Consider the following 25,224-nt stretch of genomic DNA (forward strand, 5'->3'; position numbering starts at 1 on the left):
GATACCACGTTATGTACTTTACTTTGAACAAGTGCCTGGCATATAGTAAATGCTTAGTGATACAGTCTTAGGCTGTATGAACTTGCCCATGTATTGCAGAGGTAACAGGTTCTTTTCATGACTAAACCACTATTTAAGATAGTTGGACTTGGATTTTAAGTCCTCATCTAGACAAATCACTTATGCCTAAAACAACGAATATAATGAAAAGTTCTCCACCCAGCAAAGTAACGTTCAAGTGGACTGTGGAGAATATTAACGGCGTTACCAAGAATAGCGACAATCAACCACATGGTTGAACCTTTTCTCCGGAAGGGAGCTGGTGAGCTGCAGTAGCTTCCCAGAGCCGCACCGGAGAGCTGGGGAAATGGGCGGAGAAAAGGCGGAGCCGACCAGCGAGGCATGGGACTGGGAGGTGCAGTCGTGCGTAGAGCCTAGTTGAACTGTTTTGTTCCTTTCCGCTCTCCGTGTGAAGACCTGGGCGGAGAGGGTCACAGATATGGCGGCCTTTAGGGTAAGTAAAAGGTACCTTAGTTTTTCTGGGTTCCAAGAGTACTTCAGTAACTATAGAAGTGATCCTCCTAATTTCAGAAGGGAGCTCCACAGCTAGAGGTGAGGTGGAAGTGGGGTTGTGAGAGAATTGGCGAGGTCGGGGACTCTTTAACGTTTGAAGCCTCAAGACACCTGCCTCTCCGCTTTAGTTTCCTCAGCCTGGGACGATACTCTCTCCTCAATTCTCTGCGGTCGACCGTTTATACTGCGGCAGAGTGAAAACTGCCAAACGGCTGAGTGAAAATGGCCGGCCGGGGCAACGAGCAGAGGAGACTTGGGTTTGAACTGAAACAAAGAGAAAGGAATCCCGGGCAGTTGTCTGGGTGCACAGGGCGGGGCCTCACGACCCTTTGAAGGACTTTGTTCAAACGTTATTATTTAGGGTGAAAGAGACCAGGATAGAGACATCCCAAGTCTCTGTGTTGAGCGGGTTTGTATTCACTGTTGTTATTCTCCGAGTTTGAATAACAAACCTAAGTTTCTTTTGAGTTCCATAATGGGAAAAGGTGCCTTTACTTCGGAATCTCTGTGCAGGAAATGACTCAACCGGCTGCTAGCTGCAGTTCCCTAAGTAGATTTCATTAGCTGTAGTGGACACAAGTCTACTCTTCTAGTCCATGATTTTCTTTTCTGTGGAAAGGTTCATTTGTGCTATATATTAGATACCAGATCTAAGTGACATCATATGGTATTTGTCTTTCTCTTTATGACTTACTTCGCTCAGTATGAGAGTCTCTAGTAGACTTGTGGTTGGGCGGGGAGGGATTGGGAGCTTGGGGTTAATGATGCAAACTGTTGCTTTTGGAATGGATTAACAATGAGATCCTGCTGTGTAGCACTGAGAACTATGTCTAGGTACTTAAAACAGAGCACGACAATGGGAGAAAAAAATATGTATACATGTATGTGCAACTGGTCCCCATGCTGTACAGTGGGGGAAAAAACATGTTGGGGGAAATACCAATAAAAAATAAAAAATAAATTAAAAAATAAAATAAAAATAAAAAATAAATTAAAAAAAATTTTTTAAAAAGTAGTCGACAAATATCAATGAGTAGATGAGTATCTATGAGTAGATATTTGTACCAGGTTTTAAGTATAGAATGCACTGTGCTTGCAGGAGATACAAATATAAATAATTCAGGCTTAGTATCTGTCTCGATTCACCATTCTCAATCCATTTCTGTTTTCAGAATTTAGCTGAATTATCACAACACCCTTCTAACTGGATTGCTGCCTCTAGCCTGGCTTTCATGGCATTTATTTTCCTCTGCACTGCCAGAGTACTAAAATGCAAATCTGATTATGCCCTTCTACTGCTTAAAGACCTTTATTGGCACCCTGTTATCTGCCCTCCGGGGTCAGGTCAGACTGCTTTGTCTAGGACAGCCTACCCTGCCTGGCTTTCCAGCTTCATTTTCTGTCTCTCAGGATATCTTCCAACATCTGTACTCCAAACCTTTTTCATGTCCTTTCTCTGAGCCTGAAGTATCTATCCCATCCTCATCTAGTTAGTTCCTACTCATATTTCATTCATTCACTTAGCAAGGATTTGTGTGCTGCCTTCTCATATGCTAAATACAAAATGCCTTTTCCAGGATAGTGTCCCAGACCTCCCCAGTCTAATTTAAATAACTCCTTTTTGTGCTCCCAGAGGACCTGGGTACACTTTTGCCATAGGACTTACCACACTGCAAATAATAAGAGTATTTACTTGTCAGTTCTACCCTTTTAAACTGTAAGGTACTTGAGGACAGTGATTGTAATATATTAACTCTTGTATTAGTACATAAATGCCAGGTAATGAAGATAAAAGAGATTAAATTAAGCAGTGAAGGTGCATCATACAACAAATGTGATTCAGAGTAGGGGAAGTGCCTGCCTCAGGAGAAGTACAAAGTGACCTGAAGGTTCTGAAGAGAGAGCTCACACCTGGTTGAAAAGAAAAAGAGATCATGAAGGAAGTACAGAGAGAAAAGGACGGGTCAGTGGTTAAAAAGCAAACCTGAATAGTGTGTTGTCACTGAAGCCTAGAGAAGGAGAAAGTTGAACAGTCTTTTGATTTGGCCATTAATAAGTCACTGGTAGCTGCCATTTATTAAGTGCTTACTACAAAGCCAGGCATCATGCTAAAATACTTTGCATGTGTTATTTCGCTTAATTCTCAAGACAACTTTATGTTGTAGATATTATCATCACCATTTTGCAGATGAAAAACTAAGGTTTAGAAAAGTCAGGTAGTATCCCCATTTTTTTTTTTTTTTGTCTTTTTGGCATTTCTTGGGCCGCTCCCGCGGCATATGGAGGCTCCCAGGCTAGGGGTCTAATCGGAGCTGTAGCCACCAGCCTATGCCAGAGCCACAGCAACGCAGGATCCGAGCTGCGTCTGCAACCTACACCACAGCTCACGGCAACGCTGGATCATTAACCCACTGAGCAAGGGCAGGGATCAAACCCACAACCTCATGGTTCCTAGTCGGATTTGTTAACCACTGCGCCACGACGGGAACTCTAGTATCCCCATTTTATACATGAAAAACTTAGGGAAAAAAATGCTTGCTCCAGGTTATACAGCTACTAACTTGAAAAACAAGGTTCGAACACAGGTATATTTCTCTTCAAAGTCCCTGATCTTTCCACTGCTCCTTGCCTCTGAAAGGGAGGTCTTCAGAGAAGACCTCCTTAGTCTTACTCATTAGTCTTCAGAGAAATGTTGTGGTGAGAGGTAGGAAAGAAATCTTGAGATGAGGTAGCAAATTCCAGAAAAGGTGTCTTATTGTTTTAAAAAGTAGAAGACTGTGTGCCAAATAAATCTCAGTAAAACTGGGGGAAAAAATGTCAAGAGACCTGAGCAGGTTTGGAGACAAGGGGAAATGTGCCAAGAACTAGTATAGAAGAAAGAATTAATAATAGTGATCACAGCTGTTTTATGCTATTGAACATTTCCTGTTCTAGGTATTTTGCTAAACATTTGTGAATTTTTGCATTTATGCTTCATAGTGTCCCTATGAGTAAGTGCTATTATTACCAGCATTTTACAGATAAAGAAACTGAAGCTTTAAAAGGTTGAGTAATTTTCCCACAGTCACACAGTTGTAAGTGGTAGAGCTGGATCTGAAATCCCACCATATGAGTCCAGGTCACGAGGCTTAAGCTTGAGGATGCATCTGTGAGGCGGAGGTATAAAAAAGGGTGATCTGTGGTAATTTTGAAGCCCCAGAGTTTTAATAACAAGGATTAAGTTAGAGAGGAGTCCTGAATGTTGGAAAATAACTCTGAAAATAGTTTACATATATTTTGAAATATAAGAGCTTTTTGAGCGGATGTGATTGTGAAACACTGATTTGGAATTAGCCTTGAGAACGAGAACTGTACTGATTTATCCTCCTGACTTCTTCTTAGGCGAGTGTGGTCATCATACTACACCATGGAACCCATCTCCTCCTGACTTCTTGAATCAGAGAGAATGGCTGGAGGACTGTAGTAGTGTTGAAAGCCAAATTTCATTAATGCCAGAGATTGATTGAATATGAGAAAAATTTGGGTTCTGAAAGATACCTGTTTATAATAGAATGCTTAATATTGAAATATGGCTATCATGTATTGAGTATTTCCTTTGTGTCAGACACTGTACTACACTGTTGATGAATATTATTTCATTTAATTCTCAAAAAGTTTTCTATGGTAGGTAATTTTATTAGTTCAAAGAACAGTAGTAGAGCAGTAAGGAAATCAAACCTGGAATAGGGGATTGTATTCAGAGAAAAGTTTGTTGAGTTTAGGATTTTAGCTATTAACAAGTTCTGGGGAATGGTAAATTCTGGGTGTACTGATGGAGTGGTTAACCACAGTGGAGTGAATACGAAGGTCTAAGAAAGTGAGGTCAAAGAACAGTCAGGTGAGGCTTTTGAGTGATTTGCCCACATGGACATTAAAGTCACTCAGAGTTATGGCAGAATTTAGGGTATAGAAGAAGACCATTAACCAGAATCTTAAATCTTTTATGTGATGAAGTAACCAGGAGGCAGGTGCTAAGGATGAGTAGATGAGCCTCAAAGAAGACTTACTTTTCTTTCCTTTTTTCTATTTTTTCTGTTGAAGTGTAGCATACATATGATAAGGTACACAAATCATAAACAGTTTGGTAAGTTTTCAAAAAATGGTCATACTTGTTCAACCAGAACCACCTCCGAAAAAGAACATTACCAGTAGCCCAGATCTCCCCTTTTTTCCTCCTTCACTGTAGATTAATTTTGCCTGTTTTTGAACTTTATGTAAGTGGACTACGCAGCTTTCTTTCTTTCTCTCTTTTTTTTTTTTTTTTTTTTTTTTTTTTTTTTTTTTTTTTTTTTTGGCTTATTAGGGCCTTATCTGCAGCATATGGAATTTTCCAGGCTAGGGGTGGAATTTTGGAGCTGCACTACAGCTCATGCCATCGCTGGATCCTTAACCCACTGAGTGAGGCCAGGGATTGAACCCTCATCCTCATGAATACTAGTCAGGTTTGTAACCCACTGAGCCACAATAGGAACTTATTTACTCTGTTACGCCTGGTTTCTTTTGCCCAGTATTATGTTTATGAGATTTAGCCGTTATGCATGTATATTAGTTCATCCATTCTTATTGCTGTATGATATTCTGTAAGATGAATATATCATGATTTATTTATCCATTCAACTATTTATGGACATTTCAATTATTTTCAATTTGAGCTATTAACAAATTATGCTTTTATGAACATTCTTGTGTATGCCTTTTTGAACACATTGTGCATATTACTGTTGAGTGTACACCTAGGAGTGGGATCGCCAGGTCATAGGGCATGCAGCTTTGGTAGCTACTGCCAGATAGTTTTCCAAAGTGGTTGTACCTCAAAGGACAGTCATATTTCATTTCAGGCAAGGAGCAAAGAGAGTAGACACAATGCAGGGGCATTTGGAGTTTGGGGGAGTAGAAGGAAGTTTGGTTAGTGGAGAGAAAATGCAGAGCACTGTAGGGATTAGAGATGATAGGTGACTCAAGAATTGTGTTTTGGGGCTGGAGCCAAGGGTGATGGGGATGGGAAGGAACATGGACAACATAGACCTAAAGGTTTCAGGATCCTTGATAATACCAGCCATATATTCTTTTGTGTCAACTTTAGTCCTTGTCTCTTTCCTCTACTTTGTTTCATGTAATTGATACCAGAAAATAGTTGGAACGTAACAAAGTGAAGTTCATTTTCAGTGTAACTTTGAAAATTATTGCTTTGGAACCCTTAAACATACTTGATATAAGTTCCAGGATGTTGCTTTATGCCATAAAGTGAAAATGATCTGTACTTTGCCTCCTCCCACACCCATATGACTGAACTAACTCTTCCCTGAGATGCCATCCTCACATATGGCTATTAGGTGTTCTGTGAACCTCATTTAATATGGAAATAAAAGATTACTTGACGTGGACCCTAAAATTTTTACACAATAGGCTCATGTGAGTCAGTATTTCTTAGTTTTAGCTGTGCATTAGGATCATCTGGGAAGCTTAAAAATGCCTGAGCCCCACCTCAGATGGGGCCTTTTAATGTTTTAAAAGCCCACCAGTGATTTAGATGTGTTGTTGGGTTCAAGAACCAGTCTTTTATACAAGTTATAGAGAAAAGAGTATTAGGCATTTTCAGTTGATGAAGAACAGGCAGGTTCAAGTTATCTTCAAGTAGTAGTTTAATGGAAAGATATATAGATAAGGAATAAAACCTAGGAAATTATCTCACCAGCTAAACAAATCTCCAGAAGAACCATTCAGGATACCATAGCAACTCAGGTATTTACCATTCTCATGGCTGTTCTGCTTCTGCTAATGTTATGTTTCACATCCAGACTTTCCTAGAGAGAGGATCTGATTGGGTTGACTAGTCACTAACCACTGCCAAGTACCCTTCTTAGGCAGAAATTGCTCATTAGACCCCTTTACAAGGCAGTCTTTTGTTGACTGCCTTTGGCTCAGGTACCAATCCCTCATCCATCCAGTTTTAATCAGTGTATCACTCCCATAGTTCACAGCATAGTGACATATGTTAGGAATTACAGAAGGGAACAATATAGTTGTCAGATGTTCCAAGGCTTCTTAAAAGGGGCAAGCAATGGATAGATACTTTTGGGATTCATGGTCTGTCTGGTACAATTTACTTTTGAATAATTTTCAGAAGTAAGTAATAAAGTTGTTGAAAATATGGTGGAATATATTTAGAGTTGCTATTAAAAGTTAACTTATTAAGATCTTATAATTTAAATTAGGAAATGGTTTCCCAAGGATAAAAAAACACTGAGACAACCAATGTAGGTAGCAATCTGTGGTGGGTAATAAAATTTACTTAGGTATAATTTGGAACATGTTCGGGACAGGGGGGACACATAACCCATATCTGTAATCTCCTGAGTGGGACCATCTGTTACATAGACTTGATGGATATTAGTACTCTGAGTTAAGACATGAGTTACATACTGACTGTAGATTTGGCCTGGCTGATTTGGGATCTTTTCTCTCAATCATTCTGAAACTCACCAGGGATTTCTAATATCACTAGGCTAACTAGTACTGCCCCATCCCCTCCTTAGGCTTGCTCTTTGTAGTTCACCTCATTCATTCATATTTCCAAATTCCTACTTGACATCTTTGAGTACATTAAATTCAGCATGTCTAATGTTTCTTTATCTTTACCAAATTTGATTATTCTGCTATATTTCTTATTTTATTTAGGAACATAAACATCTAATCTTGGGGTCATCTTTTTTTTTAATTTTTTAAAATTTTGTATTAAAGTATTTACAATGTTGTGCCAATTTTTGCTATACAGCAAAGTGACACATTCAGTAATACACACACACACACACACACATATATATATATACATATATATACATTCCCTTTCTTATATTATCTCATATATTATCTTCCATCATGGTCTATCCCAAGAGACTGGATATAGTTCCCTGTGCTATACAGTAGGACCTCATTGCTTACCCATTCTAAATGTAATAGTTGGCATCTACTAACCCCAAACTCCCAGTCCATCCCACTCCCTTCCTGCTTCCCCTTGGCAACCACAAGTCTGTCCTCTATGTGAGTCTGTTTCTGTTTTATAGATAAGTTCATTTGTGTCATATTTTAGATTCCACATATAAGTGATATCATATATTTGTTTTTCGCTTTCTGACTTACTTCACTTAGTATGAGAATCTCTAGTTGTATCCATGTTTCTGAAAATGGCATTATTTTGTTCTTTTTATGGCCAAGTAGTATTACGTTATATATATGCACCACATCTTCTTAATCCATTCATCTGTCGATGGACATCTAGGTTTCTATGTCTTAGCTATTGTGAATAAGTCAGCTGTAGTGAACATAGGGGTGCATGTATCTTTTTAAATTATAGTTTTGTCTGGATTTATTGCCCAGGAGTGGGATTCCTGGATCATATGGTAGTTCTACTTTCATCTTTCTGAGGAACCTCCATTCTGTTTTCCATAACAGTTGCACCAACTTATATTTCTACCAACAGTGTAGGAGAGTTTTCTCCCCACCCTCTATAGCATTTGTTATTTGTAGGCTTATTAATTAATGATGGCCATTTTGACTGGTGTAAAGTAGCACCTCACTGTAGTTTTGATTTGCATTCTCTAATAATTAGTGATGCTGACTGTATTTTCTTGTGCCTACTGGCCATCTGTATGTCTTTTTTGGATAAATGTCTGTTTAAATCATCTGCCCATTTTTTGATTGGGTTGTTTTTTTGTTGTATGAGATGTTTGTATATTTTACAGATTTACCTCATAAGTTGCATTGTTTGCAACTGTTTTTTTTTTTTTCCCATTCCATAGGTTGTCTTTTTGTTTTATGGTTCCTTTGCTGTGCAAAAGCATGTCAGTTTGATTAAATACCATTGGTTTATTTTTGCTTTTATTTCTATTGCCTTGGGAGACTGACCTAAGAAAACATTTGTATGGTTTATGTCAGAGAATGTTTTGCCTATGTTTGCTTCTAGGGGTTTTATGGTGTCTTTTCTTATGTTCAAGTCTTTAAACCATTTTGAGTTTATTTCTGTACATGGTGTGAGGGTGTGTTCTAATTTAATGGATTTACATGCAACAGTCCAACTTTCCCAGTACCACTTACTGAAGAGACTGTCTTTTTTCCATTTTATATTCTTGCCTCCTTTGTTGAGGATTAATTGACTCTAGGTGTGTGGGTTTATTTCTGGGCTCTCTATTCAGTTCCATTGATCCATATAGCTGTTTTTATATCAATACCACAATTTTGATTACTGTAGCTTTGTAATATTGTCTGAAGTCTGGGAGAGTTATGTCTCCTGCTTTTTTTTTTCCTCACAATTTCTTTGACAATTCTGGGTCTTTAATATTTCCATATAAATTTTTGCATTGTTTGTTCTATTTCTGTGAAAAATATCATGAATAATTTGATAAGGATTGCATTAAATCTGTAGATTTCTTTGGGTGTTATGGCCATTTTTAATGACATTAATTCTTCCAATCCAGGAGCGTGGAATATCTTTCCATTTCTTTGAATCCCCTTTAATTTCTTTTATTAATATTTTAAATAGTTCTCAGCATATAAGTCTTTCACCTCCTTGGTCAGGTTCATTCCTAGATATTTAACTTTTTGGGGTGTGATTTTAAAAGGTATTATATTTTTATATTCCTTTTCTAATATTTCATTGTTACTATCCAGAAATGTAACCGATTTCTGAATGTTAATTTTGTATCCTGCTACTTTGTAGAATTTGTTGATCAGTTGGAGTAGTTTTTCTGTGGGGTTCTTAGGGTTCTCTATATATAGTATCATGGCATCTGCATAGTGACAGTTTTACCTCTTCTCCTCCAATTTAGATACCTTTTATCTCTGTTTTTTTCTTAAAATGTCCCCTACATCCATACTGTTAACAAGTCTTGTGGATACTTTTTTCTTTCATACATTGTAGTTCTTCTATACCTTACTTCAAAAAACATCTTAATGCCTATAACATACAGGAGATAGTGATAAACATTGGGGATACAAAAATTAACAAGATGTGAACAAGAACTACACAGAAGAGAAAACACTAAATCTAATAAGCACATGAAGAGATGCCCAAATTAATTAATGGATAACTGCATATTAGAACAATGGATAACACTTTATTAAGCTAGGGGAAAACAGAATGCTGGTTAAGTACAAAGTTGGTAGGGATATTGGAATATAATCACCCCCATGTAGGAGTTCCTATTGTGGCTTGGCAGGTTAAGGACCTGATGTAGTCTTGTGAATAGTGGGTTCAATTCCTGGCCTCAGTCACTGGGTTGAGGATCTGGCATTGCCACAAGCTGTGATGTAGGTCACAGATAATGTCTTGGATCCAGTGTAGCTGTGACTGTGGTGTGGGCCTGCAGCTGCAGTTCCAATTTGACTCCTAGCTCAGGAACTTTTATGCCATAGCTGTAAAAAGGAAAAAAAAAGTATCCCCATGTACTACTGGTGGGAGTGTTGACTGATAGAGGCACGGCGGTGATCAATCTGATATTATTTAGTGAAATTAAGTATATACACATATCCTATGGCATGGCAATTCTGTTCTCGTGTGTATATCACAAAGATAGACAAGTTCATGAGGGCTCTTCTAGAAGGATATTCATTGCAGTGTTTTTTATGGTGATGGGGAGCTTGAGGCAATATAGGTGTCCCTCACTGACATTGGATAGATGAAAAATAGATATACATCATATAAAATTATATAGGAGCTAGAAGAAATGGGCTATGTGTACATATAGAAACACAGGTAGATTTAAAAAGCTATGTTTTATGAAAAATGGTAAGAAACAAAATAATTATACCATTTACATTGTAAAAAAAGAAAAAATGAGACATGTGACAATTAAAAACATGTATGCATTACTACAATATGCATTTTGCAAAAGCTCAAAAAAGATAATCATTAAGTATATTGATATAGCTATGTATGGTAGGTGAATTATAGTGAAATTTGGGGACTAAAGGAAATAAATTAATTTTAAAAGAAGGAGGACAAAGAAGAACAAGACCAAAGTATTATTTTCAAAGAATGGACTCTAGTGGATGAATCTGATAAATAAACACAAATTCTATTCAAAATAAAAAATATGTATATAATATATCTAAAAGTTACTGTGGGAGAAAAGAGAAGGAAATCGTTTAAATGCCCACAGAACATAAGGCTGCTTCATAATATTTCTTTTAACTCAACTAGTATGTATTAAGCATCCACCATAGGTTAAGAACTGCTAGTTGCCAAATAATGGTAGATTTTATTTTTGATTTCAGGTATTTGTTCTCTCTTCCTGTGAGAGGATTATATACTCCTGCCTAGATTTCTTGTTTTTTTCCTCTACCACAAAAATGACTTGTATTAATTTACTAGGTAAATAATTTTATAATTTGGTTTTGGCTTATTGTGGTAGTGATCAAAGTATGATTAAAGCAAAATATTTACTCTGCCTTAGTCTAATTGAAACACAAATGCTTGTGTTTATCATGTAAAAGCCAGTAGATGTAGTGCATGTTAAAGAGAATTTGATTTTGTAAGCAGAGAAAATACTTTATATCCATTCACTCATCTGGACTAATGGGGGGAAAGGAACAGCATAAATAATTGAAAATCAATATTTGCACTTAGCTTAGGAATGTATTGTTATATTTATTTTCCAGCTTATAGCAAAAGCTGAAATTTGGGGCCTTTGTGACAAAAATTCACAATAGAGCTCCTATGACAAAAATTCAGAGCCATTCAGCTGTCAGGGACAATTCATCCTCTTACTGAATTGTCTTGGAACATTTGACAAAACCTAGTTGACCCTAAATGTAACGGTTTATTTTTGGATTCTCAATTCTATTCCATTGATCTATGTCTATCTTTATGCCAGTATTACACTGTCTTTATTACTGTAGCTTTTTATTAAATTTGAAATGAGAAAAGTGAGTCTTCCAGCTTTTTTTTTTTTTTTTTTTTGCCACACCCGTGGCATGTAGAAATTCCCAGGCTAGGGATCGAACCCACACCATAGCAATAAACAGAGCCACAGTGGTGACAATGCTGGATCCTTAACCCACTGAACCACCAGGGAACTCCTTTGTTTTTTTTTGTAAATATAATTTGTTGTGAAATAGTTTCAAATTTATAGAAAAGTTACAAGAAGAGTACAGAGAATGTATCTTCTTAAATCAGATTCTACAGTTGTTAACTTTTACCATTTTCTCCCTTTCCCCTCCATTATTATTATTCCTTTTCTGGTCAGTCTGAGAGCAAGTTGCAGACATGTTGCTATTTCACCCCTAATTATTTCACTATGTATTTCCTCAAAAAGAAGTATACTGTTCTGTAACTTTTGTGCAACCCTTCCTTGGGACCTTAACACAGATACAACACAACCATTTAATCCACAGATGCAGTTCAGTATATACCCCTTGGCCAGTGTCTCCTTTTCTTTTCCTTTTCTTTTGTAGGCCAGGATCCAAATCCAGGATCATGTATTACATTTCCTTATCATATCTCTTTCATCTGCTTTAATATATTTTTAATAAATTTTACTGGAGTATAAATGACTTACAATGTTGTGTTAATTTTAGGTGTACAGCAAAGTGAATCAGCCATACATATACATATATACCTATTCTTTTTCAGATTCCTTTCCCATATAGGCTATCACAGAGTACTGAATAGATTTCCCTAAGCTATATGGTAGATCCTTGTTACTGATTGGTCTACTTTAATCTTGATCATTTCCTCAATCTTTCCTATCTTTCATTAGTGACCTTGACAGTATTATTCTTCCAGTTCTATTGAGATATCATTGACATACCGCACTGCATATGTTTAAGATATTCAAAATGATTTGACTTAACATCATGAAATGATTGTCACAATTAGTGAACATCCATCATCTCATTTAGATACAAAATTAAGGAAATAGACAAAATGTTTTCCCTTGTGATGAAAAATTCAGTTTTAGTCTTTTCTTTCTGGTTTCCTTGCATTTCCATATGAATATTAGAATAAGCTTGTCAGTTGTAAAAAGGGCATATGGAATTTTGATAGTGAATGCCTTGAATCAGTAGATCAATTTGGAGAGTATTACTGTCTGGACAATGCTAAGTGTGACAATCTTGGGGTATCTTTCAATTGATCTAGGTCTCCTTTTATTGTTTTCAACAATATTTTGTAGTTTGCAGTCTGAAAATCTTGCCCTTATTTTGCATGTCTTGTAAGACTTGCAAATTGAATCTTGTACTAAATTTATTCATATTTTTAATGCTATCGTTGATGAAATTATTTTTGTAATTTCATTTTCAGGTTATTCCTTACTGGCAAATAGGAATAAAAATACATGTTAATTTGTATCCTGTGTACCTTGCAACCTTGCTGAATTAGTTTATTAGCTTAAATAGTTGGGTGAATGCATGTATGTATGTATGTGTGTATGAATATATTCCTTAGGATTTTAACATATATGTGATCATGTCACATGTAAATAGAGAGTTTTACTTCTTCTTTTCTAAACTGAATGCCTTTTATTTCTTTTTATCATCTAATTGCCCTAACTGGAATCTCCATTACAATGTTGAATTGAAATGGTGACAATAGACATTATGTTCTGATTTCTGATCGTGGGGGGAAACATTCAGCCATTTATCATGAAATAAGTTAGCTGTAAGATTTTTATTGATGCCCAGATTAAGGACGTTTTTTCCTCTTCCTTGTTTATTGAGTGTTTATTTTATTTTTTCAAAACACGGAAGAGTACTGGTATTTGTCAAATGCTTTTTCTTTCTTTTTTTTTATAAATGATTTTTTTCATTATAACTGGTTTACAGTATTCTGTCAATTTTCTACTGTACAGTAAGTTCCCAATCAATTCCACTCCCTCCCACTCCCCATTAAAAACCACAAGTCTATTCTCCAAGTCCATGACTTTCTTTTCTGTGGAAAGGTTCACTGGTGCTGTATATTAGATTCCAGATATAGTGATATCATGTGATATTTGTCTTTCTCTTTCTGACTTAGTTGGCTCAGGATGAGAGTCTCTAGTTCCATCCATGTTGCTGCAAATGGCATTATGTCATTCGTTTTTATGGCTGAGTAGTATACAAACACACACACACACACACACACACACACACACACACACACATCTTTTTAATCCATTCATCTGTCGATGGACATTTAGGCTGTTTCCATGTCTTGGCTATTATGAATAGTGCTGCAATGAACATGGGGGTGCATGTGTCTTGTTCAAGGAAAGTTTTGTCTGGATATATGCCCAAGAGTGGGGTTGCTGGGTCATATGGTAGTTCTTTTCTAAGGTACCTCCATACTGTTCTCCATAGTGGTCGTACCAATTTTCATTCCCACCAACAGTGCAGGAGGGTTCCCTTTTCTCCACACCCCCTCCAGCATTTGTTATTTGTGAACTTATTAATGATGGCCATGCTGACTGATGTGAGGTGGTACCTCATAGTAGTTTTGGTTTGCATTTCTCTAATAATCAGGGATGTTGAGCATTTTTTCATGTGTTTGTTGGCCATCTGTATATCTTCTTTGGAGAAATGTCTATTCAGGTCTTTTGCCCATTTTTCCATTGGGTTGTTGGCTTTTTTGCTGTTTAGTTGTATAAGTTGCTTGTATATTTTAGAGTTTAAGCCATTGTCAGTTGCATCATTTAAAATTATTTTCTCCCATTCTGTAAGTTGTCTTTTTGTTTGTCTTTTTTCCTTTGCTGTGCAAAAGTTTGTCAGTTTGATGAGGTCCTATTGGTTTACGTTTGCTCTTATTTCTGTTGCTTTGGGAGACTGACCTGAGAAAACATTTGTAAGGTTGATGTGAGAGAATGTTTTGCCTATGTTCTCTTCCATGAGTTTGATGGTGTCTTGGCTTATATTTAAGTTTTTAAGCCATTCTGGTTTATTTGGGTGCATGGTGTGAGAGTGTGTTCTAGTCTCATTGATTTGCATACAGCTGTCCAAGTTTCCCAGTACCACTTACTGAAGAGACTGTCTTTTTTCCATTTTATGTTCTTGCCTCCTTTGTCAAAGATTAATTGACTGTAAGTATCTGGGTGTATTTCTGGGTTCTTTATTCTGTTCCATTGGTCTGTATGTCTGTTTTGGTACCAGTACCACACTTACTGTGGCTTTGTGATATTGTCTGAAGTTTGGGAGAGTGATGCCTCCTGCTTAATTTTTGTTCCTCAGGATTGCTTTGGCAATTCTGGGTCTTTTGTTGTTCCATTTAAAGTTTTGGATTGTTTGTTCTAGTTCTGTGAAAAATGTCATGGGTAATTTGATAGGGATTGCATTGAATCTATAGATTGCTTTGGCTGGGCTGGTATGGCTATTTTTACAGTATTAATTTTTCCAACCCAGGAGCATGGAATATCTTTCCATTTCTTAACATCTTCTTTAATCCTTGATTAATGTTTTATAGTTCTTGGCATATAAGTCTTTCACCTCCTTGGTCAGGTTTATTCCCAGGTATTTGATTTTTGGTGGTGCAATTTTAAAAGGTATTGTATTTCTGTATTCCTTTTCTGTTTCATTTTTAGTATACAGAAATGCGACTGATTTCTGAATGTTAATCTTATATCCTGCTGCTTTGCTGAATTTGTTGATTAGTTCAGGTAGTTTTTGGGCTGAGTCCTTAGGGTTTTCTACATATAGTATCATGCCATCTGCATACAGTGACAGTTTTACCTCTTCTCTTCCTACATGGATGCCTTTTATTTCTTTTGTTTGTCTGATTGCTGTGGCTAGGACTTACAGTACTATGTTGTGTAACAGTGGTTAGAGTGGGCATCCTTGACTTCTTCCAGATTTTAGTGGGAAGGATTTCAGCTTTTGTCAAAGGAGTATTATGTTTGCTGTGGGTTTGTTGTAAATTGCTTTTATTATGTTAATGTATGTTCCCTCTCTACCCACTTTGGTAAGAGTTTTTATCATGAATGAATGTTGGACTTTATCAGATGATTTTTTGCATCTATTGAGATGATCATGTGGTTTTTTGACTTTTCTTTTGTTAATGTGGTATATGACATTGATTGATTTGCCTATGTTGAACCATCCTTTGCACCTGGGATGAATCCCACCTGGACGTGGTGTATGATCTTTCTTATATGTCGTTGGATTCAGTTGGCTAAAGTTTTGTTGAGAATTTTTCCGTCTGTATTCATCAAAGATATTGGCCTATACTTTTCTTTTTTGTCTGGTTTTGGAATTAGGTTGATGGTGGCATCATAGAATCTTTGGGAGTGTTCCTTCTTCATCCTTTTCAAAAAGTTTAAGGAGAATGGGTATAAGTTCCTTTTTGTATTTTTGGTAGAATTAACCTGTGAAGCCATCTGGTCCTGGACTTTTATTTGTAGGGAGTGTTTTTATGACATTCAATTTCATTTCTAGTGGTTGGTCTGTTCGGTTGATCTATTTCTTCTTGATTCAGTTTTGGCAGGCTGTAAGTCTCTAGAAAGTTGTCTGTTTCTTCTAGGTTGACGAATTTGTTGTAATATAATTGTTCATAGTATTCTCATATGGTTTTTTGTATTTCCACAGTATCTGTTGTGACTTCTCCTTTTTCATTTCTGATTTTATTTGGGTTTTTTCTCTCCTCTTCTTGTGAGTCTAGCCAGACATTTTTCTATTTTGTTTACCTTTTCGAGGAACCAACTCTTGGTTTTATTGATTTATTTCTATTGTTTTTGACTCTTTACTTTATCGATTCCCTTTCTAATCTTTATGATTTCGTTCCTTCTGCTGATGTTAGGTGTTGTTTGTTCTTCTTTTTCTAATTTATTTAGGTGGTGGGTTGAGTTGTTGTTTTGAGATTTTTCTTCTTTTTTGAAGAAGGCCTGTATTGCTATGAATTTCCCTATGAACACTACTTTTGCAGCATCCCATAGATTTTGAGTGATTGTGTCTTCATTATCATTTGTCTTGAGGCACTTTTTAATTTCCTTCTTAATTTCCTCACATTGGTTTTTTAGTAGCATGTTGTTTAGTCTCCATATGGTCAGTTTTTTCTCATTTCTTTTCCTGTGGTTGATTTCTAGTTTCATGCCATTTTGTTCAGAGAAGATACTTGAAATAACTTCTGTACTCTTAAATTTGTTGAGGTTAGCTTTGTGCCCCAGTATATGATTGGTCCTTGATAATGTTCCATGTGCACTTGAGACGAATATATATTCTGATTTTTTTGGATGTAATGTCCTGAAAATGTTGATTAAGTCTAAATTTTCCATTGTGTCATTTAGGATGTGTGTTGCCTTATTTATTTTCTGTCTAGAGGATCTGTCCATTGATGTGAATGGGGTGTTACTGTCTCCTACTATTATTTTATTCCCATCAATTTCTCCTTTTATGTCTGTTAGTATTTGTTGTAGGTATCTGGGTGCTCCTATATTAGGGGCATATATGTTGATGATTGTAATATCCTCTTCTTGAGTGGATTCTTTAACCATAAAATAGTGTCCTTCTTTGTCTTTCTTTATGGCTTATATTTTAAAGTCTATTTTGTCTAATATGATTATTGCAACTCCTGCTTTCCCGTCTTGCCCATTGGCATGAAATATCATTTACCATTCCCTCACTTTCAATCTGTAAGTGTCCTTTACCCTCTGGTGAGTCTCTTGTAGACAGAAGATTATAGGTTTTTGCTTTTTTATCCATCTGCCACTCTGTATCTTTTGATTGGAGCATTCAGTCCATTGACATTTAAGGTAATTATTGATAGATATGCATTTATTGCCATTTTAAACCTTGCTTTCCAGTTAATTCTGTTTCTCCTTTTTTTTTGGTTGGATGATTTCTATTTATTTTATGCTTGAGTACTTTTCTTTTCAGTTTTTGTGAATGAAATGTTTGGTTTTGATTTGTGGTTGACTTTTTTTCTTTAAGTATGTTAACCCCTTCCTGTGTCTGCTTGCTTTAGTTTGATAGTCATATAGGCCCAAACACGTCATTAAAATTTTAAAAAAAAGATCTAATTTTTCTTTGTTGTTGTTGATGTTGTTGTTGCTATTTCTTGGGCCACTCCCACGGCATATGGAGGTTCCCAGGCTAGGGGTCCAATCGGAACTGTAGCCACCGGCCTACGCCAGAGCCACAGCAACGCAGGATCTGAGCCGCATCTGCAACCTACACCACAGCTCACGGCAACGCCGGATCGTTAACCCACTGAGCAAGGGCAGGGACCGAACCCGCAACCTCATGGTTCCTAGTCAGATTCGTTAACCACTGCGCCACGACGGGAACTCCGAGGATCTAATTTTTCTTACTTTCTTTCCCCACATTGTATGATTTTGATGTCTTTTTTTTTTTTAACATCTTCATATTTAGATCTGTATGCATGGCTTATTTAATTGATTGCTTTCCAATTGTGATTTCCTCCATCCTATTTCTTCTTACTTCTTTTTTCTTTCTTTTTTTTTTTTTTTTTTTTTTTTTTTAGAGAAGCTCTTTCAATATTTCTTGTAGAATGGGTTTAGTATTGCTGTACTCTTAGCTTTTGTTTGTTGGAGAAATTCTTTGTTTCCCCTTCTATTTTAAATGACATTCTTGCTGGATAGACAATTCTAGGTGGCAAAATTTTTCCTTTCAGCACCTTAAATATGTCTTGCCACTCCCTTCTGGCCTGTTGTATTTCTATAGAGAAATCAGCTGATAGCCTTATGTGGGTTCCCTTGTAATTTTCGCTTTGCTTTTTTCTTGGTGCCTTTAGAATCCTCTATTTCTCTGTAACTTTTCCATTTTTATTATAATATGTCTTGGTGTGGTCCTGTTTGTTTTCAACTTGTTTGGGGCCCTCTCAGCTTCCTGTATCTTGATATCACTTTCCTTTAGATTTGGAAAGTTTTCAGACATAATTTCTTCAAATATATTTCCAATCACCTTTTTATTCTCCTTCTGGAATTCCTATTACATATAGATTGGCCTGATTTATATTATCCCATAGATTTCTTATATTGTTTTCATGTTTTTTCACTTGGTTTTCTGTCTGCTGTCCTGATTGGCTGATTTCCATTATTCTATCTCCATGTCAGTGACTTGTTCCTCTGCATTATTCATTCTGCTATTTATTGCCTTTAACTCAGCTTGCATCTTTGCAAATGATTTTTATAGTTTTTCTTGGCTCCTCATATTTTCTAGTTCCTTTCTGAGGGAATCTGCATTACTGTTCATATCCTCTCTTAATTCCTTGATGTTCAGCCTTAATTTCTTTGGTACTTTTACTATCTACCTTTGTCTTTTTTTTTTTTTTTTTGTCTTTTTGCCATTTCTTGGGCTGCTGCTGCAGCATATGAGATTCCTAGGCTAGGGGTCCAATCGGAGCTATAGCGGCTGGCCTACACAGAGTCACAGCAACGCGGGATCCAAGCTGTGTCTGCAACCTACACACAGCTCACGGCAACGCTGGATCCTTAACCCACTGAGCAAGGCCAGGGATTGAACCCGCAACCTCATGGTTCCTAGTTGGATTCATTAACCACTGCACCACAACGGGAACTCCACTATCTACCTTTTGAACTAAATGTCTGTCAGACTGCAGAGGTCTGTTTCATTGTTGACTGCTTTTGGTGAATTCTTCTGTTGGTTTAACTGGGAATGGTTTCTGAGCTTCTTCATCTTGCTTATGTTTTTCTTTTTCTGTGAGTTTGCAGAAGCCAAACTGAAGTCTTGTAAGGCTACTTCTATGCAAGAGCACCTCTTTGTTTTTTTTGGGGGGGTCTACTATTTGTTTTTGGTGTGGGAGTTTGAATATTTGCTGTCTCTTTCTTGGGTGTGAGCAGGCTGTTATCCCCATAATGCTCAGTGTGTTTTCAGGGAGAAGGAAGCAATGGGTAGGTCCAGCAGTCAGTCCCTGGTCACTGGGCTCTCAACAGCAACGAGGACCTGCAGGAAGGTGGCACAGGCTACTGCTAGTTGCAGGGCCCTAGAAAGTGGTAATGAGCTCTACGCAAATCTACAAGGTGACCAGAGCATTTGGCAGTAGCAGTAGCAGGGTATGTGACTTCCCAGAGGAGTGAGAGTAACAACAGCTAGTGTTCAATTGCAATGCCCTCCTCTGAGGTGATTGGAATCACAGGTGGTGCCTGTTTAGGGGTCCCTAGTGGTAGTGGGCCATGCCCACATCTGGAGTCAATGATAACTGCGATGGTTTTCCCCCGCAACCTGTAGACCATACACAAAGCCCCCTGTCTCACTTAGCCCACATAGGAGGTGCTGCACAGGCTGCTCCTAGTTGCAGGATCCTGGGAAGTGACAGAGATCAGTCGTGTAGATACTGCCTAGAGCATTCAGTGTTGCAACAGCAGGGCCAGTGTGTTCCCAGAGGTGCAAGAGCACCAACAGGTGGTGTTCGGTCACAGTGTCCTCCTCTGTGGTGCCCTTGAAGTGATTGGGGCTGCAGTGGTGCCTGTTCATGGACTGCTAGTGGTGGCGGGCCACTCCCACCTCTAAAGCCAGAGATAACTATGGTGGTTTGCCCATGCCTCTTGTAGACCATGCAAGAAGCACCTCATCCTGCTTAGCACCCACAGGAGGTGCTGCACAAGCTGCTCCTAGTTGAATGTTCCTGGGATGGGACAGTGCTCAAGCGTCTTGGCACTGCCCAAAGCATTTGGCAGTGGCAACAGTAGGACGGGTGTGCTCCCAAGGGAGTGAGAGAAACAACAGATGTTCTGTTGCAATGTCCTCCTCTGTGGTGCCCTCTGAGGTGGTTGGGGCTATGAGTGATTTTTGTTCAGGTATCCCCAGTGGTGGTGGGCCATGCCAACATCTGGAGTCAGAGATAACTGTGGCGGTTTGCACCTGTCCCACTTAGCCCACGCAGGAGGTGCTGCACCAGCTGCTCCTACTTGTAGGGTCTTGGGAAGGGACAGTGACCAAGTGTCTGGGCACCTCCCAGAGTGTTTGGCAGTGGCAGCTGCAGGGTGGGTGTGTTCCCGGGGTAGTGAGAGCAACAGCATATGGTGCTTGGTTGGCACCACATCGCACTTATCCCCCTGATGCCTTTAGCCCACACAGTAGGGGCCTGGCCACTGGTAGCCTGCACAAGAAGCACCCAGTCTCCTGTAAACAAGCAAGAGACTTCTTGCAGCCTGCCGCTCGCGCCAGAGCCTCCTGGTCTCCCATAAACTAGCAAGTGGCTTCTCTGCCCACAGCCTGTGCCAGAGTCCCCTGGTCTCCCATAGACTAGTGAGTGGCTTCTCTCTTCCTGCAGCCTACACCAGAGCCGCCCGGTCTCCTGTAGACTAGTGAGTGGCTCCTTGCTGTCCACAGCCTGCACCAGAGCTGCCCTGCCCTCTGAGAGACCACAGGCATGTGCTCTCATGCTCAGGCATGGGGAGTTTCCAATGGCAGTCTGCCCCTACTCCTGTCAACCTCCCCAACAGTGGCGCCTTGCCTCTCCTGCAGGTCGGGACCTTCTCCCGTGTTCCCTCTGCTGTGGCGTTCCACTCCCCAGCCCATAACGTACTGCTCCCCAACACATGGCGCACTGCTCCTTAGCCCCCTTAGGCTATTTCCACACCACCAGCCCCAGCACTCTCCCCGGGACTGACCTCTGGAGCCTGAGTCTCAGCACCTAGCTCCTGCCCAAGCATCTGGGCCAGTGGTTCAGGTGATCTTTGCGGCTCTCACTCTACTTTGCCCTTCTCAGTCCAGCTGCTGCACTTTTCTCTGCAACTTTGAGTCTCTGAGATCCCTCTGACTAGACTGATCTTTCCATAGGTTAGGTGGCTTCCCAGGATGTGGGTTTCTTTTCTCCTTCACAGCTCCCTCTCAGGAATGCTAGTCCTGTCCTGATTCCTTTTCTCTTTTTTTATTTTGTTCTACCCAATTATGTCAAGAGTTTCTCGCCCTTTTTGGAGGTTCAGTTGACGATCTATGTGAGTGGTTTTACATGTAGATGTGTTTTTTTGATGTGTTTGTGGAAGAAGGTGAGCGCGACCTCTTCCTACTATGTCATCTTGTTCCACCTCTGTTATATCAAATGCTTTTTCCATATCTATTTATATGGTCATGTGTTTACTGTCTTATTTTATTAATATGGTATATTATATTGATTAATTTTTGAATGTTGGACTAACCTTGCATTCTTGGTATATGTCTCACTTGCTCAGATGCATAAGTCTTTTCATATGAGTCTATATTCAGTTTCTATTATTTCACTGAGGCTTTCTAATACATATTTATAAGCAGTTTCAGTCTGTAGTTTTCTTGTGATGTCTTGATTTTGGTGCCAGGTCAATTCTGTCCTCATAGAATGAGAAGGTAAGTGTTGCCTCCCCTGCTGTTTTTTGGAAGAGTTTTTGAAAGATTAGTGTTAATTCTTCTTTAAACATTTGGTAGAATTTACCCATGAAGCAATTTGTGCATAAGATGGCACCTGCCAGAGTTCCCATTGTGGCATAGCAGAAATGAACCAGACTAGTATCCATGAGAACGCAGGTTTGATCCCTGGCCTCGCTCAATGAGTCAAGGATCTGACATTGCCATGAGCTGTGGTGTAGGTTGTAGAGGTGGCTCGGATCCTGTGTTGCTGTAGCTGTGGCATAGGCCAGCAGCTGTAGCTCCAACTCAACCCCTAGCCTGGGAACTTATATATGCTGCAGGTGCTGTCCTAAAAAAAAAATGGCACCTCTCAGCAGCATATTGTTTCTGTAGGAAGTATTTGTTGAGTTGTGCTCATGGCTAGAAAGAGTCAATGTTATCAAAATGACTATACTACCTAAGACAATCTACAGATTCAATGCAATCCCTATCAAATCACCAAGGACATTTTTCACAGAACTCGAACAAAATATTTTAAAGTTTGTTTGGAAGCACAACAGACCCAGAATAGCCAAAGACATCCTGAAAAAGAAAAATGGAACTGGAGGAATCAGGCTCCTGGACTTCAGACTATACTGCAAAGCAACAGTCATCAAAACTGTATGGTACTGGCACAAAGACAGAAATATAGATCAGTGGAACAGGATAGAAAGCCCAGAATTCAAGCCACACACCTACAGCCAACTCATCTATGACAAAGGAGACAAGAATGTACAATGGAGAAAGGATAGCCTGTTCAACAAGTGGTGCTGGGAAAACTGGACAGCCCCATGGAAAAGAATGAAATGAGAACACTCCCTAACACCATACACAAAAATAAACTCCAAATGGATGAAAGACCTAGATATAAGACCAGACACTTATAAAACTCTTAGAGGAAAACATAGGCCAAACACACTCTGACATAAACGACAGCAACATCTTCTCAGATCCACCTCTCAGAGCACTGACAACAAAAACAAAAATAAACAAATGGGACCTAATCAAACTTCAAAGTTTCTGCACAGCAAAGGAAACCCTAAACAACATGAAAAGACAACCCACAGAATGGGAGAAAATCTTTGCTAGTGAATCGCCAGAAAAGGGATTCATCTCCAAAATTTACAAACACCTTCTGCAGATCCATACCAAAAAAAACAAACAACCCCATCAAAAAATGGGCAGAAGATCTAAACAGACAGTTCTCCAAAGAAGACACAGATGGCCAAGAAACACATGAAAAGATGTTCAACGTCACTCATCATTAGAGATGCAAATCAAAACCACTCTGAGGTACCACCTTACACCAGCCAGAATGGCCATCATCCAAAAGTCTATAAACAAGAAGTGATGGAGAGGGTGTGGAGAAAAAGGAACCCTAGTACACTGTTGGTGGGATTGTAAATTGGTGCAACCACTGTGGAAAGCAGTATGGAGATTCCTCAGAAAACTACACATAGAACTACCATTTGATCCAGCAATCCCACTCCTGGGCATCTACCCAGAGAAAACCACCACTCGCAAAGAGACATGTACTCCAATGTTCATTGCAGCACTATTTACAATAGCCAAGACATGGAAACAACCTAAATGTCCATCGACAGAGGAGTGGCTCAAGAAGAGGTGGTACATATATACAATGGAATATTACTCAGCCATTAAAAGGAACGAAATGCCAGCATTTTTTGCAACATGGATGGACCTAGAAACTATCATGCTAAGTGAAGTCAGCCATACAATGAGATACCAACATCAAATGTTATCATTTACATGTGGAATTTGAAAAAAGGACAGATGGAACTTCTTTGCAGAACAGATGCTGACTCACAGACATTGAAAAACTTATGGTCTCTGGAGGAGACAGTTTGGGGGATGGGGGGATGTGCTTGGGCTGTGGGATGGAAATCCTGTGAAATTGGATTGTTATGATCATCATACAACTACAGATGTGATAAATTCATTTGAGTAATAAAAAAAAACTTGAATAACTTTTAGACTTCTTGCCTTTAAGAACAAAGTATCCTGTTTAGAGAAATAGTAATCGTACAAAATAAGATGTGGTTAAATTCTAAATTATCACAGGCCTTCATAGACTTTATGTCCTTTGTCTGTAAATTTTCCCATCTCTTCGAAATACCTGAAAATGAGGATATATGTTCCTTATCTCTGCCCCCTAAATAGAATAGGTCAATTCCTTCTCTGTGTCCTCATTGTACACACCACTGTTATACTGGATATAACCACATATTGCATTTCTTGTGTTTTTTTCCCTAAGTTGAAGGTTTCCTTAAAAACAGGGATCATGTTTTATTCACATTTCTACCTCATGTCTCTCATAATTATAGTTTAAAATGTATTAATTGCCAAAAAGGTTAATGTTAACATGAGCTATACTTAATGTATTTTTTTCAAAACTTCACTTGAAAAAAAATTGCTTTTAAAAATTACTTCTAGTGACTTGAAGGTTGAACCTTTATTGATATTTATTGATAATATTTCTGCAGGTCAGAAGAAATATTTGAATAAATAATGACTGAGACTTTTCCAAAAAGAATGATATACCTCAAATCACAGATCTAAGAAGCAGAGAGAACCTCATATAAAATAAATACAACACATACATACAAACACATCCCACTATGCTGTACACATCATTTTCATACTGCTGAAAAATAAGAGAAAATCTAGAAAACATCCAGAGAAGAAGCATTACATAAAGAGGAACAAAAATGAGCATTACAGCGTATTTCTCAGAAAAGTACACAAACTAGAGAATGTTTCTTAAGGAGAGTTTTCTTTGTGATTGAAGCTGTGACTCAGACTTGTTAAATTATATTTTTACTTTTCTTTTAAACAACTGAGTGTTCTCATCTTTAAAACAAAAATAATCCCAACTTCAGAATCTCCCCCTTATTCTAGAAAAGGAAGTAATTAATTGTGCTCTATACTGGATTTAATATCATGGTAATCACACTTCAGCTTCCTTATCTTCAAATAGAGGCATGTGGTTACTTTTTTAAGACTGTATCTTTAACATCATTCCAAGATGGGGTATTTGGTTTGTCCTGAATCTGTTATTAACTTGCATTTAGGAATTCCTTATTGAATTAAAGGCTGAATTATCTGAGGGTTCTAGCTCTATAAAATGCCTCAAGTTCTGTTCAACAGTTTAAAGATTATACACTTAGTATAGATGTGCACAAAATCTACAACATCATTTCTTCTCTAAAGGAATTTACAGTTTTGTTGACAGAAGACATATCTACATGCAATGAATAGTGTTATGAGAACATATATTAAAATACTATA

General features: G+C 38.2%; 1 protein-coding gene across 5 annotated transcripts in view; it reads left to right on the forward strand.

Moving 5' to 3' along the window:
* The first annotated feature begins 394 nt into the window (after positions 1–394).
* Positions 395–25,224, forward strand: part of APOOL (apolipoprotein O like) — a 443,755-nt gene continuing 418,925 nt past the window's right edge. For 4 of the 5 annotated variants that reach the window (XR_014835865.1, XM_001925965.7, XM_085008873.1 and 1 more), the window contains exon 1: positions 395–514. Coding sequence is in view for 3 of the 5 variants with exons in the window: in XM_001925965.7 (XP_001926000.1) it covers positions 500–514 (15 nt within the window). In the remaining 2 variants the exon portion in view is untranslated. Of the gene's footprint in view, positions 613–25,224 lie in introns of all 5 variants that reach the window. The other variant, XM_085008872.1, reaches the window with a different exon arrangement.

This window comes from Sus scrofa, chromosome X, assembly GCF_054392235.1.
Source record: "Sus scrofa isolate SSC_HxYL_T2T_F1_AM1 chromosome X, Sscrofa_HxYL_maternal_Yorkshire_Landrace_v2.0, whole genome shotgun sequence".
Lineage (NCBI taxonomy): Eukaryota > Metazoa > Chordata > Mammalia > Artiodactyla > Suidae > Sus > Sus scrofa.